The sequence below is a fragment of the Branchiostoma floridae genome, chromosome 2 (genome assembly GCF_000003815.2).
Source record: "Branchiostoma floridae strain S238N-H82 chromosome 2, Bfl_VNyyK, whole genome shotgun sequence".
In the NCBI taxonomy this organism is placed as follows: Eukaryota; Metazoa; Chordata; class Leptocardii; order Amphioxiformes; family Branchiostomatidae; genus Branchiostoma; species Branchiostoma floridae.
Genome location: NC_049980.1, coordinates 24,793,171 through 24,812,663, shown reverse-complemented (window position 1 = coordinate 24,812,663; position 19,493 = coordinate 24,793,171). Strand labels below are relative to the sequence as shown.

The 19,493-nt window shown below is 40.6% G+C and overlaps 2 protein-coding genes across 3 annotated transcripts in view; one reads left to right on the top strand and one right to left on the bottom strand.

The window, feature by feature from the left end:
- The window catches only part of LOC118409817 (CAD protein-like), a 47,281-nt gene that overhangs the window by 9,628 nt on the left and 18,160 nt on the right, over positions 1 to 19,493 (top strand). For both annotated transcript variants that reach the window (XM_035811138.1, XM_035811137.1), the window contains exons 18-23: positions 5,460 to 5,558; positions 5,693 to 5,794; positions 6,230 to 6,352; positions 6,874 to 7,056; positions 7,390 to 7,506; positions 8,268 to 8,369. In XM_035811138.1, the coding sequence (XP_035667031.1) occupies positions 5,460 to 5,558; positions 5,693 to 5,794; positions 6,230 to 6,352; positions 6,874 to 7,056; positions 7,390 to 7,506; positions 8,268 to 8,369 (726 nt within the window). The remainder of the gene's footprint in view (positions 1 to 5,459; positions 5,559 to 5,692; positions 5,795 to 6,229; positions 6,353 to 6,873; positions 7,057 to 7,389; positions 7,507 to 8,267; positions 8,370 to 19,493) is intronic.
- Positions 10,493 to 19,487, bottom strand: LOC118409820 (angiopoietin-related protein 1-like). Its single transcript, XM_035811158.1, has 4 exons — positions 18,463 to 19,487; positions 15,637 to 16,048; positions 14,765 to 14,855; positions 10,493 to 12,720 (listed from the first exon to the last, which is right to left on the bottom strand). Exons 1-4 carry the CDS (start codon positions 19,286 to 19,288, stop codon positions 12,553 to 12,555), a joined length of 1,497 nt encoding a protein of 498 aa, XP_035667051.1. The 5' UTR covers positions 19,289 to 19,487; the 3' UTR covers positions 10,493 to 12,552.

Sequence of the window (19,493 nt, the reverse complement as noted above, 5' to 3'; positions counted from 1 at the left end):
TGACTTTTAAAAGGCTTCGTGGTAACCATCATGGAGAATAAATACTCAGTATAGACTATAAGGTTCATGTGCCAGTGCACTCAAATAATCACCATCTGTCAATTATCTATTTAGTGTGAGTGGTCCTTTGTTGTCTGTTGTGTTTCACCTTATGAATACAAAAGGAGAATTGTTATTTTACTATATATCAGCTGCATGAGTGTCTCTGAGCATAACAGTGAGAAATCTTTTTGTGCCTTCTTACAATTGCTACCCTATATAAACTAATGTCTTTCTGTCTGCCAGCCAAACTGTCTCCAAAAGACTAAGAGTCATGGCACTGCAACTCTCTGCATTGCCCTCATTATGTAAATGACCCAATAGAAACTTGTAAAAATGTAGTAGTTAGAGTGATAATTGCCCTGAAATCCCCACCCATTGTTCCTCCCTTCTTTTGCATTTGTTTACGACCTAATTTCACACTTCCTCCCCGGCCCTACAGAGGTGACCACTGTACAGTTGCAGTATTAGAGTAATATATATCATTAATAACGTCACGTGTAATGGTATGGGAGAGTGAAAAAAAGATACACCATTATCTCAAGAATTGAAATTTCAGACCGGAAAGTCTTACCGTCAAATACTACTCTGGCCTGGCAACTGTCAAAAGCATTTTCCCACAAATTCTATTCCTACTCTTCAAACACCCCTACCCAACCAGAGCCCTTGGATTGTTCCTGTATCCAAACAGTTAGCTGACGATCAGTCCACTATAATCTTCGGGGGCCGAATACCCAAAGTCCCAAGATTGAGAAATGTAGTTTAATTTGAAATAGTTCAACAAGTATAGAGAATAATAATAGACAATGATAACATTATTACCTAATGTTAACTGCCCAGATGGCACATAAAATCCCACTATTATTAAAGAAGCTAGTGTTGTTTGGCTCATCTTCCAATTGGCACAATTGTGCAGGTGCTAAGTACATGTCTGACCAACCTCCTTGGTCTGACCAAGGAGGTAAAACCTCCTTGCTCTGACACATGAGACATTCACAATACTAGTATATCATACACACTTCTTTGCTAACAAAAAACATGAACACCCGATATATTCTTCTGTACAAAGTCATGAGACCGACCTTCATAATTTTGCTAATCTTGATGTTCCTTTCAGGTGTCAGACTTATACATAATAACTGTAGACAGCAACCGTCTGTCCTTCAATATGAAATGTGTATTCGGCCATTGTTGCCGTAACAGACAGAAGACAAACAGGCTTGGCACATTTCCTTGGTTGAGAGAAGCTTCCGTTTGAATGGGGAACTTCCCATTCTGCTAAGTGTAGTGTAGGGCTAAGTGTATAAGAAAGGCATTTTCATCAGTTTCGAAGCGATTCGATCGACAGGATTTGCCTTATTAAAGCCCCAGGTTTCCGACTGATACAAAATATGCAATAAGCTTGACATGTGTATCAAAAAGTTTGCTTCTAAACAAGACTCGAAATATAAAGTACATCCGCTTTAGCCTCCTTCACCGGCCTCTCTGGGAAGCTTGGCAATTTTTTTTGGGGGGGGGGGGGTGCGGTAGGTCGATTCGCGATTTTTAACCGGGAATATGCCGGGAAAGGAATATATGCCGGGAAAGGAATATACACCGGAAAGCTTGTACGGGCTAGGCGAAATTGGCTTCCCATTTCATGCAAATGACATGCAAAGAATACACAACAAGTGTGTTGGCGTGAATTATTTCTGGAAAATTTATTTTACTATCAGAAAGTTAGATATTGACTGTTGAATTCATACGTACTGCCTAAATTTTATCAAAATGGACAAACTTTAAAATTGATTAATTTCAAATAATCTGAAGTGTATTCTAATCTTCTGGAAAGCTTTTCTAAAAAGTAGGCAGTCTTCTCTCAGTCTTCTCTACATCCTGTAAAAATTTTGTTACTGTTAGCCATCTTCAACAAGCTGGTCTCGGTCATTATTTGTCAAATCTGAAGAGTAAAATGTGTTGACTTCATATATTGCACAAATATTTTGTTTAGTTAGTCTAGTACATAATTGGAATGAGCAGAATCTCTTCTCTACTTCTGCCAAATTATAACCTACTTGACCTCACAAAACTGACACAAATGTCAAATTTGTCTGCCAAACCCACAATAACATCTTTAATGGTCTTAGTCCCACTTTAGCAAAACAGAGGTCTGCCAACACTAGCTTGGGTACCTATACTTTACCAATTTGGCCAGCCAGAACCCCCAATTTCCTGGGATGCTTGGTTTGGTGTGTCTGTGTTGTTGTTTATCTTTTTGTTGAAGATAACATTTAATTTCATGCGTACTACTACTACTGCCAGTCGAATTTGCGAATTAGCATCATGAACACAAAAGAGGCGAGAATCCAGGTCATAGTTGGTGGCATCACGGGGGAAAGTGGAATTAGAAGTTTTTGTTTGGGTATTTGCCATGAACTTCAAGGAAAGATCACATTACAAACAAAACCCATAAAACAGTTTGGAGTTTTGCAACATGAATGAGGTCTTTGTGATTCTTGGTTAGACAAAAGGGAATCATGATATAAAGTGGTATTCTCACTGATGATCTTTCTAAAATCTTGAATTTTTTCTTAAAGTGCACTTCATATTTCAAGTCCAGAGTACTAGTATTGTTGAAATACTTGATATGTCTTCGTCAAAAAGGTTGAAACAGGGACCTCCTTGGTTTTTGAGTAAGAAAAGAGTAGACACAGAAAGAACTAATTCAAAATGATTTCCATAGAAAATATTTTGCTTCTACACAAACAATTGTCTGGGAAGACAATTTTCCAGACATAACATTATCCCCAATCTTATATTAAAATGGAATAAGCTAATAGCTTCTGTGCTAATGTCTCCACCTATAGCTAGTACATACATGACAATAGGGAGCCAAGAGAGGTGTCAATGCTGGGCAGGCTTTATCATTCAAATTCCTGTTGCACACTTGACAAAACACCTTGAGAGCTTGACAGAACCAGGAAAAAAACTGCCATACAACAATAATTACAGTTACAGTAACTCAAGGAGCTTTCATCATTCATTTGTGATGATAGCTCCTTGAGTAACCGTAGCGTTATCTCTGTGTGTAAAATGAAAAACAGTGTTCTACGACAGGCTTTTCCCTGTCTTAAAAAGTCTAAGCCATCAATTCAAGAGTAGGCTAAGTTCAGTAAAAACAAGGAGGTAAAAAACAGAACAAACTGGAAAAGCCAAGAAATACAACTATTTATTATCATCTTTATTTGTGGCATGGTATCATGACTAGATTCATCCATTATTACTGTATCATAACAGTAAGTCTTGGAGTTAACTAATGAGGTCAGTGAGGAATTTCAGGTTTAGAGAAGGTCTGCATGTTCTTTTCGGTAAGGCGTAGGCAGCCTATTGTTATTTCCCATAACTCTAGGGAAAGCCACCTTATCTACGCAAGGACGTTATAGCTGATGTAACGTCCTTGATCTACGTAATTCCAAGGACCTTGGTAATTCGTAGTGAGGCAACCAAATTCATCATAATTGCCTTCCTTGATTTAGCGTAATACGTATGGTGTTCTTCTGAATTCAGCATAACTCGTTGTCACAACCCGCCATGCAGACCCAGAGTCTTTAGAGGCACCCAGGGCAGCACATCACTTCTAACTGCAAAACACTGGAATTTGACCAGTGCTCCACCAGATATGAATATTACTACTTCCAGCAAATAGACACAGACTAAGAAATCCATACTCTCCAAGCAGAGGTTATGGCTCTGGCAGTTTATGGACGATTTTGTTGGGCTTTCTATTTTGTCAGATTTTGTCTCAGTTGCTATTGTTGCTAACTTTGGATTGGCGACATAAGACAAATTATGATAAACATGACTGTAGTAAGTCACTAAAAGGCAAAAAGGAGACAAAATTGCATGTTGTCATGGCCTTTTCAAGGCTAATACCCCCAGCTGGGTAAAAACAAACCTCCTTGGTCTAATACTACCCCAGAAGCAATGACTGTTTTACAGTCAACAGTCTAAGGGGATTGAAGTGTGCCTTATAATCATCAATCCAAATCCTTTCTGACTGTGAAACCGTCGGTCCATTATATGGACCCGAACGGCCCATATCATGACCCGAACGGTCCATATCATGACAAATTTATTCACGCCTTTCACGCCTTTCCTCACACCTCTCAGAGATGTGTGAGGGAGACCTGCAGAGGTCCAACCTTTTCAACATTTTTGACAAGTTTTTCAAAAAATTCTCTTTAATTACTCTGATAAAATGTTCTTCAAAACCCTCACTAGCCACGAACCACAAAATGTGTACAATTCCTTCAGACCAGTTAAATTAAATTCATCCCACATGTACAACACTACATTTTCTGTATCCAACAACTTTCGACTACCCAAACCTAAAACATTATAAAACGTACCTTCCTGTACCAAGCAATTCTACTCTGGGACTCATTGCCATCTGACAATAAGTCAATTGTCCGTACATTGTCCAGTTTTAGACAAGCCATCTCAAACATTGTATCTCTAAGACCTTTGACCTGAGACACTATGCTCTATTGTAAATACTTTGATTGTTGATTGATTTTGTAAAATGTATGTTGTATAGTAATGTTGATTGTTTTGAATCTTGGAAGATTAGCCCAAATGGGCTAAAGGTTAATAACAATCAAAGCAAATTAAACTGTCTCAACATCTCCACCCTGATGTCAGGAAAAACTGTACACCAACTGAGCCAACTCAGGCACCTCAATGTCATGGAGAGAGAATATAATGGCCAAAGCCTTGTGTGATTGAAAAAACAAAACAAAACAAACACATATATTGGACCCCGTATAGTGCTATCCTTTTAAAGATGACATTTGTTATGTCTATATTGAGCGTTGAAGTCAAGCAATGCCTTCTTTTGAGTCAGCTAGCTCATGGTGCAGAAAAATCAGCTTCTGTTGGGGGACAGGTCCCGAGGATTTCCTGTTCATCCCGTCGGCCTCTCCTAGACATACTGAATTGGTCATACACGTGCTAATTACACAAGCTAACCAGGTGTGATTCTAATTAATTCAGTGATTTTCATGGTGTTAATTGTATGCGGTCTGCAATCGGGGTAAGCTTTGAAACCCGAAGGAACAACCTGCTCAGTCCCGCGGGAACAAGAATTTCCTGCGGGAACTTATGTTTAGACCGCGGGAAAAGCAATTTTTAAAGTCAAAAATCTCAAGAAATTTGTACGTTAGGACACTAAAAAAGTAGCCTGATACTCAGGATAACATGAGCTTTCCAATGGTACGTAAAACTTTGATATATGTCCAGGAAGAAAAAAGTTGAAAAAATAGGATTTCAACATTGGCTGCGATCAAAACGGAAAATGTACTTCCGGATTTGAACTGACTGGTGATATGTACTTGATGCGATGGATGCTGAATTGCACTGAACTGAGCTTGCCTTTTTTTCAGCTCGGGTTCAAAACCATCATGGTGAACTACAACCCTGAGACAGTCAGCACAGACTACGACATGTGTGACAGGCTCTACTTTGACGAGATCACATTTGAGGTTTGTAAACTCACACGAATCAACTTTGACTTCGCTGGAATTGAAGAAGCCAAAGTATTGAGACATTTTTTTGTCCTATCTTCATTGTTGGTAGTTGTGTGTTATTATTAACTTTGGTGTTTCTTTCATCCTAGACTGTGATGGACATCTATGAGTTTGAGGACCCAGAAGGCATCATCCTGTGTATGGGAGGGCAGCTCCCCAACAACATTGCCATGGACCTGCACAGGCAACAGGTAGGCTCTAAATGGGGCTCATCTTTACTTTGTCAAACTATAGTATAGATGTACCTTTTAATTTTTCCCTAGAACAGTCTTTAAAATGTCTTAGAAGCATTGCATAGTGTCTTGAAACAAGAGGGACATGCATTTTAGGAACAGGTCAAAGATCTGATGGTTTACTTGTTGCTCAAATCTGAAAGGTTACTCATTAGTCTGAAAAAGTTGATACAGGTGTTTTTTGTTTAGATTTAAACACCTTGTTCAAAGGCTTTATTCTTACCTTCAATAAAATGAAAAGTGTTATGTAACTAGATTTAAAGATAGAATGCAAAAATCTATATGTTACATCAACAAGTATACAATAAAGACCAAAGTTGAGACGAATTTACAGTTGCAGCAGTATTTCTACATCTCTCATTGCAAGTCCTTTCCCTAACCATTATGTTACAGGCCCGAATCCTGGGTACATCACCGGAGGGCATTGACAATGCAGAGAACAGGTTCAAGTTCTCCCGCATGCTGGACAACATCGGCATCGAACAGCCCCAGTGGAAGGAACTGACAGACATGGACGTAAGAAAAATGGACAAATGCAGTGAAAGCTTTGGTTTATTAAGGCTTAAGATGGCTAAAGCATGTATTTGCTGTTGTAGATCTAGAGTTCACATTGTCCAGCTCAGCTCTGTCAGAAGAGTAGTAAGGCTGGTAGATGCCTTTTGCAGAAGCACCACCTATCACTTAGCATAAGAACAGCACCTTGCAGTAACTGAACCTGTCATCAAGATGACTAAAGCATGTCTCTACCTTGCTGTTGTAGATCTAGAGTTCCCAGTGTCCAGCTCAGCTCTGTCAGAAAAGTAGTCAAGCTGGTAGATGTCTTTTGCAGAAGCACCACCTAGCACTTAGTACAAGAACTGCACCTTGCAGTAACTGTATCCGTCTATGACTTTGTTCTCAGTTCCATATTGAGAAACGATTTTTCTACCCAGTGTTTTGAAAACATCATACAAATTTCCTTAACATCAAATTTACCACTGCCATGTTATTGAGACTTATAGATGGAATTTCCTACACTTATATTCCCATGGCTTCAGACTGCTCGGGAGTTCTGTGAGAAGGTGGGGTACCCGTGCCTGGTGCGGCCGTCCTACGTCCTGAGCGGTGCTGCCATGAACGTGGCTCACTCCGCACACGAGCTGGAGGACTACCTGAACAACGCTGTGTCCTTCTCCAGGGAGCACCCTGTCGTCATCTCCAAGTTCATCCTGGAGGCCAAGGTCCTTTGGTGTTCTCATTGGAACACTCCTCAACTCACAACATAATGATAAATTTTAGGCATACTTAGCACATTTGAAAGTGTAGGTTTTTAAACGTGATCCGTGCATGATTTCAGTTGAAAAGAACAGAGATTTTATTTTTTCATGATAACATTTTCAAGTTTTTTTCTTTGACGTTGTGAGATCACTTCTTGTGCAAGTAGTATACCGGTAGTCTGCCATTAATACCACTGCCAAAGTTTTCATATTACCATCCCAAACATCAATCCATCTTGAACAAACGGAAACTTTCTTGTAAAAGTTTATGCAATTAGTTTTCTCGACCCCTGTTAGGAAATTGACGTGGATGCTGTTGCCAGAGATGGAGAAGTCCTGGCCATCGCTGTATCAGAACATGTGGAGAATGCAGGAGTCCACTCTGGTGATGCCACACTGGTGACCCCACCTCAGGTTAGAGCATGCTTCCTAAATTCTGCTCTTCAAATACCTTAAATGGTCTTTAACTGTAAGCATTTTTAGTTTTTACACTGTACAAAATTGTTTTTACTTTCTGCATGTTAATCATCGTGTTACTAATTAAATGCCCACAGTAAATTAGACAGTTTTGTCCTATAAATAGAAAGTCTAAAATAGAAACTTTGACTTGTGGAAAGAAGACCCAAAACTTCCAACTAGGCTTGATATTACAGACAGCAGGGATTCCAAGTCAGCATTTAAGCATTGTCTGTTTTTGATTTAGTGCTTGTTTCATCTGATTGTGAACCTGCTCTATTTGGGTAGCAAGGTAGTCAGGGCCTAATGAATTGAAGTGATGGATTCCTGACTAATGCCACCTTACAAAAATGTACTTTCCCTCCAGCTTTGCATTGATTTTGATTGTTCTAAAATGAAAAGAGAAAGTTTATCTCACCAAGACAGTATCTTGTCAAGACAACAGTTTGTACAAACAGTAATAACTGCTGTAACCTGGATTAGAATTGTTGCCAAGAGATGTACCAATGTCAACTTGGCATATACAACATTGTCTTCCACCTTAAAGTGCATGAGCTTAAATATTGTTACAAATGGGGTAATGGTTATGATTGACAATTAGTGGTGAGTTGTTTTTTTCTAAATTAAAAAAAAAGGTTTTCATAAAGATTGTCCAGATCAGAGACATCCTGCATACAAGTAAAGGTTTTTGAGATTTCAAATCGTGACAATTTCAACAGGACTTGAATGAAGAGACACTGCGTAAGATCCATGCCATCGTGCTTGCCATCGGCCGAGAGCTGGAGGTGACTGGACCATACAACATGCAGCTCATTGCAAAGGTATGTAGCTAATCAATTTTTCTTCTATTTGTGTTATTTTTTAGGAAGAAATTTTTAGCTACAAACCTCAAAACTGCTTTTATAAGGTTTTTATCAAACTTTTTTGGTACGTTTTTTTTTTCACTTTTTAACTGAATAACCAAAGAATTCATGGAGTAAACCCTTGTCCAATGTGATCTTCCTTATCTTTTTTAATACTGTTTGAAAAGTAGCCTTGACTTCTGTGTATCTGCCTTCACTGAAAAAAATTATGGTATGTTAAATAGAAATAGAAGTGGTAGAAAGCAGAGGTCATCTGTTATCATCTGTTAGTGATGATTGGTTGTAGAACATGAAAGGACTTCTTCAGCTCCAATCTGAGACTGTTGTGGTGTCTCAGCAGTAGACCGAACCAGTCATGTGCTGGTGCTGATAGATGGAGGTCAGAGTGTTCCAAGTGATGAAGTGTTTGAGGGTTCAAAGGTGCAAGGTCAGCCTTTGGTCCTGAAGAAAGGGGCAGACTGTTGGTTACTGTGGTACTGCTCTTAGAGTTTCCTGTTGACAGACAAATCTTTAAGATGTATAAGATTCCACAGGAGCATGTTATCTTGTTCTTGAAAGTTATCAAGGATACCTGCTAGAAGAGCCAATTAGTGTTAGTGTGCTATCACTTAGAGTTAGAAAGTACCTACCATATCAGAGGCTTTTGACAGAACTATAGTCTAATTGGGTCCCTGGAAGCCCCTTAAGATAACAGAAAATTCTCAAACTACGATATCCAAAAATTGGAAAATAAAACTACAGGCTTTGAATTTAAAGGGAGGATTCAACTCTTTGGTATATCCAAGAGATGCCAACACTCAAAGCTGTGTTTACATTTTCTGGAAGTGTGGAAGCGTAGTGCCACCCTGGGGCAGAGACAGTAGCCCCTATCCTAAAGTTGTGTGTTTGTTGTTACTGTGGTCTGGATGTATCAACACCTGCCTCTCACTCCACTACTGAAAGCTGAGACTTGCAGTGATCCTGTTCAGCAACAAACACAGGTGGCAGGAAATGGGGGGTTTTGTCTTTGAAGGGAACTGTCAGGCCTTCCTTTTGTAACATCTTAACGCAACTTTGAAGGATGTTCCTGTGCATCAACAAATGGATGTCAGTGGGACTGATCAAGATGATATTTGAATGGGAGAAACATTTGTCTAAATGATACAGTGAATGAACTTCATCATCCAGTGGCAGGCATGGCAAAGTCTGCCTAGCTCAAAATTACTTCAAATTGCTGTGACAATTTACAAAATTTCAAATATATAATGTATGTATAATAATTCTATCATGTCACCTTCTCCTTGAATGTACAGGAAGAGGGAGAGGATAGGGCATTCAACCACTCTGTTAATGGTTCAGTCTACCTTCGATGTTATGGTTATTGCTCAAAATAGATGTCTGTCTCTGCAAGCTAACCGGGTAGTTGCACACAACTTACACTTGTAACAGGCATACTCTGCAAACATCCAAGTATTTCAAGCCTGCCTTTTCATCCATGATACCAGACAGTACATCACATGAGGTGAACACGTGTCATTCCCTCCGCCACCTAGGTGAACTAAGCCAGTGACCTCTGTAGATTTATTGCACATGGCCATCATTTGATAGTTGGTGCTGGTGGAGGTCAGGGATGGGGCACGGAGGTCAACAGAGGGTCAATGTGTTATTGGTTTGGTTTGGCGGAGGATGAAATCATCCTGAGAGCATGCTGAGTATACTCTTCTGGCAATGCATCAGCTTTCAAGGACAGAGACTTGTGCTGTAAAAGGATGGCTGAAGTCAAGGAAAGAAGTGACAGAATGAATCAAAGTCATGGTGTGTCATCACAAATGAAGGTGTCTGATGGTAGTGGATAAGGATAGTCTTGTGACAAGAGGGGTAAAAGAAGCTGAAGCCCTTATACATACATTGTATATATTGTATGTATATAGGACAAGGTCAGGTTTCCTTGGTAATTCCGTCTCCGTATGCATGTAAAAGCACTAAGGTACTTTAGGCTGACCTTCAGACCGGCTGCTTGAAAACGTGTGTTAAGGTGCACGCTCTATTACTTTGATTATCCCTCTGCGTGCATCTGAACACACGTTTTTAAGTAGTCGGTGTGAAGGTCAGTAGTTTCCTTACCTTAATGCTTTTACATTTTGTACATGCATATGGAGACGGAATTACCAAGGAAATGTTTTACAAGATGGATATTAAGAGAGTATAGTTATTCTCATTCAATTTGGTTTAACAAATATAAAAAAGATGGTTATGAAGATATTTTTAAAAAATTGTACAGTTTTGAACTTAAGCAGCAAACCGGTAATAGATAGCAGGTAACAGTGAAAGTGTTGAAAGACAGCAGTGGGAGGTGTGACAAGATAAACTCTACACCCTGGGATGGAGGTGAAAGTCGTGAAAAAGGTCAGCGGATGATGCAATTTCCTGCCTGCCTCAAGCAAGGAGGATCCCTTCCCCATTTTCTCCAATAGAGGGTGCCTTCAGTATCCCTAGTGTTGTGGAGAGGCCAGGCTTCTCCTTGCGACCTCTGTCTCCCTCACGGGCACTCTAATCAAGTGCAGACCAACCACTGCACCAGACACACAGCCTGAACTGAAGTGTTCCCTGCCCTGATTCTGCCAGGGTGGTGTTGTACAGCTCCTTCTGGGTTTGGTTTAACAGGACTGGTGGTACCCTGTTAGGAGTAGTAGAAGGATGTGTGGGGAAAATCTTCTTGGTGGTAATATTTACCAGGTTTCAGGAAAATGGTAGCAAGTTACAAAAACTGGAAGGGAAGTATGTTCAAGTAGACATCCATCCATTCTGGGATATTGTTATACATATTGAAAAATGAAATATTATTTACATCCATAAGCTAAATACTTGAAGGAAATGAAGTCACAACTGCATATTACAAGTATTATGTATAACAGAGATATGTACAAATGTGTATGTAGCTTCTTTATTTGTTCACAGAAGCTAAGTGGACATCTTTGTACATTTACAAAATGACAAAGGTAGACTGAAGTAGGATCTTGCCATTATAAAATGCCAGTTTGTTTGGAGAACGCTACAAAAATATGTATCGTATTTGACGACAACAATACAGTCATATACTACCACCTCAATGTAACACATTTAAATACACATTTCTCAGTCGTAGATATAACAATGTCAAGTGACCTTTAAATCCTTGAACTACTTGATGTTGTAATTGGACTACATACAACTGTACAGTAAACCCTTCCCATAAGTATGGATGATATTAAGTTACTGGATATACATGTACCATCATAAATTAATCCTACCATGGTGTCTACTTGTTGGAAGCTGCCTATATTTGGTAACATCAAACTGTGGACTTCAGGGCTATTTTGGTATTAGAACAGTTTATTGGTCCTACCATGGCAGACATAACTATCTCTGAAACATGTAGTCAGTAGCAACAAAGAATTCCTACACCGTGGGCAGAGGGGCACAGTCTGAATATGGAACTGCAAACATTTTCATTTCAATCTTTCTTACATCTCCAAACTCTTAATTTTGTTCTGGTTTTCAGTTGTGTTTCCGATTCCCTGTAAAAGTGTAATTTTCTTCTATGACAGTTCAAACCTGACCTGCCATCACATGTACATAAACACACAAACCACCACACGAACAACCACCATTTTAAGTAGACATATGATGATGTCCAAGTCTTCATGTTATATTGATCGTGATTGAAGCATTCACTCCTTTTATAGTCCAGTGAAATATTGGTTGGATTGTAAGAATTTGATTAAATAACTTGTCTGTCACAAATCATGGCTCAAAGAAAAACCTGTTTTATACCGGTCTTGTTCCAACAACTCAAATTTAGAAAATAATTGAATGTGATGCCAAACAATATTTACAAAAGGCTCACACATGAAACATAGACGATAGACAAAGGGTTGAATAAAATGCTATGCTGTATGTCCAATATGAGAAACAATGCAAGAATTGCTCTTCACAATTAAATTTAAATCGTCATTGAGATATCCGCCTAAGTTTGCCTACATGTCCCTAAAGTTATATCTATTGTCTGTACTTAACTTGCCAACCTCAACATTTGTAGGAAACCAATTTGTTGTCACTAAGAATGATAAAGAAATCAAACATGGCATTTTTCTATCAGAGACAATGTACATCGTAAGTGTCATCAGAATCTGTCAGCAAAGTCCTCTGGCCTGACTTTAAGTGTGACAGACATAAGGGAGTAGAAGTAGCCCTTCCAGCTGAGCCACGTGATGCCATCATACACGTAGTAATGCCCATTCCAGCCACCCTCATAGTCCCCGCCGTGGTAGTAGATCCCGTTTAGATTTGCCTGCGGAAACAAAAAGAAAGCTTAATTGAGTTTTCTTGATGAATAGGTAAGCTTGTTTGTATTACCTGATGTTCAGGTGCTGAACCATGCAAGGAAAGTCCTAAACTACTGTGAGGAGTTGATTGATTTTCACCATAAAAGCACACATGCAGTACATTATGAACTGGGTTATGAATACAGGTATGAATTGTCTCTTCATCATTCAAGTATTTAAAGTAGTAGACTTTACTGAAGGTAGATAGTCTAATGCAGCATCTGAACCTTTGGAGTGGTTTGTCCCTGCAACTAGAAAGAAATTTATAGCAGTCTGGTAAAGAAACTATTTTGTGAATTTAAGTAGATAGAACAATTGAATGATCCTATTACTTTCTCTCCATGTGAGGTCTCTGTAGAACAGAGCATTAGAGTATTTATGCTGTAAATATTTCCCTTTCCTTAAGCTTTCCCTTTGTAACTCAACCTAAACACAGGAGGGAAAGGGAATGTACCCGGATCACTTCACAGAGTCCTACTCCTTTTGTAGCCTTGTTTATCCGTTAAATATGTCAGGTCATGCCAGAGTTTGTCTGGGGCGTTGGAGAATTGGTTCCCTCAAACATCTGGGCAGTCCTTCCCAGTAAATTGAAATTAATTTGTAAGGGAAGGTCACCGCAGCGCTCCTCCTGTGGTCTTGTTTATCCCATAAGTAGTATTGGGTTATGCTTGAGTTAGGATGTGCAGGAGAACTCCAAAGACCTTGGTTTATATCTGCAATGGCCTCACTGTAAATTGAAATTAGTTTGTGAGGCAAGGTCATAGCAGCACTCCATTTGTGATGTTGTTCATCCCATAAGTAGTGGTGGGTCATAGCATAGTTAGGATGTGCTGGAGAATTCGAAGACCTTGGCTTACATCTGAGCTTGGCCTCCCAGTAAATTGAAATTAATTTGTGAGGCAAGGTCATAGCAGCCAGACAATTTGGCAGTAGGCACGTGCTATTTACACAACTTGTGAGCTGCAACTTGCTGGCCCACGGTTTCATCTGATGACAAACCTGTTTCTGTCATCTAAGGGTCAAGTGTATCGGTTAGAGTGTGTTGTATAGTGACAGACTGTTTAAGTGGTCCATCAAAAATGTGACGTGGAATGATTCATCAACTTAATTAGTAGAGGCTTTGCTGGAAAAAGCCACAACTTTGTTGCTTCATGATGGAGAAACAAAACAAAGCAATGGCTGTTTTTTTCAACTCTATGAATAGTATGATGTAGATTTTTTTCTCATTCCAGGAAGCTGTACAGTTGACTACATTTGTTGTGGTACAAGGGTTGGTTTCTTGTTTAATGTAAGGCAGGTCACAGCAGGTTTAAAGCAGAGCCGGTAAGGGGGTGGGGAGCATATAGGAGGGGAAACATAGCTCCATCAATGCCAAGGTTGGCACCAGCACCAGCCGGTAACCTGATACAAATGGGGTCCCTCCTGTAAAATTCTCCTTGTTGACTTTTGGACGTATGCCTGAAATTTCATACCACATCAATTTCAGCAGTATGGGAAGAATGAAAGTGTGAAGAGTTTCCATGTGTTTTCTCTTTGACATGGTAAAGGTAAAGCAGTCAACCTCATGAATCAGAATCATGATGCTTTTTGAAGTAGCTAATGGTTGCGCGCAGTGGTCAAACATTAACTGCTAATTTCTTCAGTTACAAACAAACTTTCACCAATCAAACTTTGTTTGGCTGGCTGAAAGGGAATTTCTTACGGCTGAAAACATGTGTCCATGCAGCTGTTAAGTTTTTGGCTTGGAACTTTTAGGGTACCCACTTGGAGTGATGCATGAACGAGACCTTTTACATGCAGAGGTTTGATGGGTGAGGCTGGCACCTAAAGCTCCCTCATACTTAGTGCCACCTGAAGTTTCTGTTTCTGTCCCCCTCCAAGAGGACAATGCGACTCTTTTCAAGACGTTTGGAGGCCACATATGAAGAACCTGATGGATATGCTTCTGATAATTCTGACAAGAATCTAAGAAGGGTTGTATAAACATGCTTCCTCTGCAGATGTACTTACATGAGTGCAGTCCCAGTACCACCAGCCAGCCTTCCTTAGCTCTGCACAGTGGTACATGCTGGCATCATAGTCTGAGTCATACGTGCTGAACCTGTGGTAAAACAACCAGAGATCAGTGGCAAAATTCTTATTATGTGCATAATCATCATCACATCAATCGTCCTCTGAATGGAATGGTCTTCTGAATGGACAATGTCTTTTATTTCACGTAATGCCTTTGTCTCAGAGAACTGACAGGGCATTGCATACATCGAAAGGAACCCATGAGCATGTTCATGAAAAATATCCAGTAAACCTCGTATACATTGTATGTGATAGTAATCGTGTGAGTAGGAGAGATATTTCCTTGACATACAGTTGAGATTGTTACAGCAGTGTGAAAAAAAATATTTTTGCTGTCTTCCACACAGTTGTCCAGTCCTGCTGTTGAATCTATAGCAAAATTCCCTCATGGGAGATTGATGATGCTAGGTGTTTGCATCCTATATGTGTATGTAGGTCAGCACTGTTAGTGCAATCATCAGACAAGTAGTTTCTAAGAGCGTTGAGCTCTCTTAGCACCTACGTGTTGGCCCAGATCCTTGTTAACATTGTGGGTACTTGGTAAGTTTGCTCAGAACACAGAGACTTGTAACCACTGGTAGAAAATCAGTTACCAGCAAGGGATTGCTGCCTGAGGCTGTTGGCTCATTGGAACAAACTGCTATCAGGAACCAGTTATTCAGTCCATTACAAAAGATTGCATTGCAGATAATGGGGATCATGCATCCCAGGGTACATGTGTATAGCAAAGGAAGAAAAGTATGGATGAGAGAGGTAATACATGTACATGGGCTGAGAAAGATGGGGAAAAAATGTCTGTGACCATTTACCTTGATCCACTGTTTGGAAAGGAGTCCCCTGCGTTTCCATAATAGCTCCCCACACGCACACGGTACATTTTATCCTCATTCTCCACATAGAACTGGGAGTATTCCGCATATCTGGTGCTGTTGCTCCAGTCCTCCAAAGTCACACGCATGAGGTATTGTCCCTGCTTTGTCAAGGCGCTGATTTTGTCGTTGCCCAACCAGTGTTCTCCTTCGAGGTGCCCGAATCCTTCCTTGTACGCTTTCCATCCTCGATAGAAACTTTCCGACCCGTCCCAGCGGCGTTGGAGGAGGGTCCATCCACCGCCCTCATCCTCCTGATCGCAGTACACGTGGAAGGAGTGGTTACTCCCCTGGGGGTGGATCTCGTACATGCCCGAGTCGCTCAAGCCCTGGTGGTACGCATCTGCACAATCTGAAATGAAAGTGGAACTACGTCACTCTGAAATCACTCACGCACCTAGCCCACTAGTTTGGAACCCCTCCACGACTGTCAAATGAATACAGATAACTACATTTTCAGGTTGCTGTGGTTCATTCCTTTGGCAGATACATTATAAACAGTGAAAATAAAGGTTGTATGACCTGCAGAGAGGCTGGGGGACATTTTCTTAAATGACAAACAGATTGCAGACAGTTGCCTGTGCAGAAAGCATCACTGGTATACCAGGTAGGTTAGGAGGCTATAAAGTGATAGAGACACCTATAAACAGTAGTAGAGTTGACAAACAAAAAATGACAGGCTGACATGTCAGTGGTGTGATATTTGTATTTAGGTAGATAATGTAAACTTCCCTCTCCTAGATTAGATTTGGCTGAACCAGGTTTACTACAAAATGTAATTTTCCTTGCAGCCTCTTTTTCAGACCCAGAACACCCACAGAATAAAGAAGACAAATTACCCAGGGGATCTTTCACTGTCAGGGAGGTGAAAATAGAACCATTCCTTTAAAATTCTTGCCCTTTCTGGGCTGACTTAAATTGGTGTCTGGCATCTATGTGCAGGGCACATCTTGGACACAGATGGCTTTGAACCCTCAATCTGGAGCACAAAAATCCTTTTCATTTCTTTTGAAAGAGTATAAGTAACAGGTAATTACAGACATTAAACTTGATTAAAGAGGTAGTGAATTACAGCATAGACATTGCTTCTCTGAGAGAACTTGGACGACATCAGGCCCTGGGGTCTATTTGATAGCCTTGAAGTTTGAACTTGAAGCACTTTTCTTTTGACTTTTGCCCACTAGCTGACAATAAGACATATACAGAGGTGTATGTTTGCTGTTGGCCCTGCCTGTAGTGTCAACTTTGGTGTTCATGGGACCACAAGTTTGCTGATGCCTACATTACATGCGGTTATCCTCCTGTGTGGATGTATTCAGTTGGAATTCTGCCAGATTTTACATGCAGGAAAACAACATTTCAGAAAATGAATATAGAATCTGAATTTTACCATGAGTCTCAGGACACTAGGATCATAATCATCATAATCATCATGTGCAGGTGTTATCAGTTACGTTTTAATGGTGCATATTTCTGAGTGAATCAGACTAGCTTCTAGCTTGTAAAGCCCAACCTGTGGTGAGTTAATGAGCATGCATGAAGTTTACAACATGGGTATATTACAAAAAGGTATTTGCCTAAACCTGTCTTTGTGTTAACTGGCTAAGCCGCGTCGATGGCATAAAATTCCTACTAGCTGGAAATACTTGAGTCTACTTGATGTGTTATAGCCACATACTATTGTCATTCATTAAAAGTTGTTCATAATGTATAACTTTAAGGGATTTCAACTTAAGGCATGAAAACATAATATGCAAGCTTGACCCAGTAGTGTGATAATTGATGGGAATAAGTGCATTCGCCATTTTTAATGCTTCTAACAGGTGCACTTGATTGTTTATGCTTTTCAATCCTTTATTTTCATTTCAACCCATCATGAACTCATAACATATCGATATATATATACATATCCTGTATCAATACCTTCCCCTTTTCTAACTCTTATTAACTCACCTAGTAACCTACTAAAGGTCCCTTTACTTTAGATTCTACCCTAGCCACATGTAAGACATTAGTGCTCCATTGAAAGCATTTGTTCTCCCTCTGCATCAAATCAAACATGCATCCTCCCTGATCAAGTGGGACAGTCAGATAACCTCTCCACCTCTTTATGTGCCAGGGCTTTAGCGGTGTATTTTAACTTTTCTCTGCTGTATACAGTCTGTAGTCGGGTGTCCAAGCTTGAGTGAAGTAATAGCTTTGAAGCCACTGACTTAAGCTGATGTTTATCCCCGGATGATCGATGGATAAGTGTCTAAATGATGCGTTTTGATACGGCAGATTCCAGCAGGGAATTCCTGGCATTGTGGCAAGCTCTTCTTGCCATGCCTCACTTTGCAGCCAGTGGGGAATGATCATCAGCCAGAAGCTCCTAGTACTAATCACTTGATAATTACTTTGTCCAACCAAAGTCCAAGCAGATTTGATCAAACTGGAGGTTACCGGGATCACACGAGGAGTGTTTATTGCTTCTAAAAAAGACCTTGACATAGTACGGGAGGCACTGTCTGTCTCATAAACTATCCTTCACACTCTCCAATTTGAGGCAATAAGCTGGCGGCTCGGTCAGAGCTGTATGTGTCAATTGCTGTTTGCCTACTGGTGGAGTCAACTCCGGACGTAGCAAGTAAATCTCATTTGCTTTAGAAGGAAACATCTTGTAGCAATCAGTACCCTGGGATCAGAGTAATAATTTTTTTACAGAACAGATTACCTGATGAATGGTGATAATGAGGTAAAAGTGGTCAACTTAAAGCAGACACGTACCTTTTGGAAGCTTGGTTGGTGGCTGGGTAGGGGCAGTCGGGGGCTCCTCAAACGGTTCTTCTTCTTCCATGTCCTCCTTGGGTAATTCTGTGAAGATATCCTCCTCATCTTTGATTTCCTCCCATCCCTCTAAGGCAGCGTGATAAAGCTCAATCTGAGACCCATGGGTATCCACAGTGTTCTCCTGCCCAATGCTGTTGTCACCGATAAATCCAGGTTTTGTGATGGGCTGGGGCTGGAAATTGTTAATGGTGATGACCTCATTCTCTATCTGAGTCACCTGTCCCTCCAAGGTTTGCATACGGTGGTCGAGCGTGTAGACCTCTGCCGCGTGCCTGCGGATACGCTGGTCGATGACGGTGTCGTTCTGTATGAGCTGTTTTATCCTCTTCCTCACGTGCCGTCCCTTCCTCTCCTCGTCCTTCTGTACGATCTGTATTTTCCTGATCATCGACGCCTGTCCCTGCAGTGCTTTCTCTAGTTGCCCTACCTTCACCGTAGCTTGTTTAATGTCCGCCGATTCGTCATTCTGGACTTGACTAGACGATACTGCATTCACACCTGTTGGGTCGAACTCGGCAAGTTGTTGGTACATTTTTGCTATTTCTGTAGAAAGTTGAATGTCTTGGTCATGAAGTCTTTCCACCAAGTCTTCCAGTTGCTTTATCTTTGCACTTAGCTCCTGACATGAACATGACTCGTCCTGTGTGCCCGCGTCTGCCGTGGTTTCCAAATCATCTGTCTGCGCTTTGGATATTGTGCCGTAGGTGAGGACAAGCATAAGGCTCCAAGCCAGGAGGCACCTACTTCCTTTGTTGCAAGACATTGTTCCAAACCTGACAGTATGTTCCAGACGCTGGCTGGGCAGTGCTCTCAACTATGTGTCTGTGGTTCTGGCGAGAGCCGCAGCGTGCAGAGCGGCGTGCCGCATTTTTGACCTTTGCACATGTTGCTCTGTTGCCTCAAATTAGTATTTACATGTGATCCACGGTGTGGCGAGCCTGGGACACCATGCTTTTATTAAAGCCAGG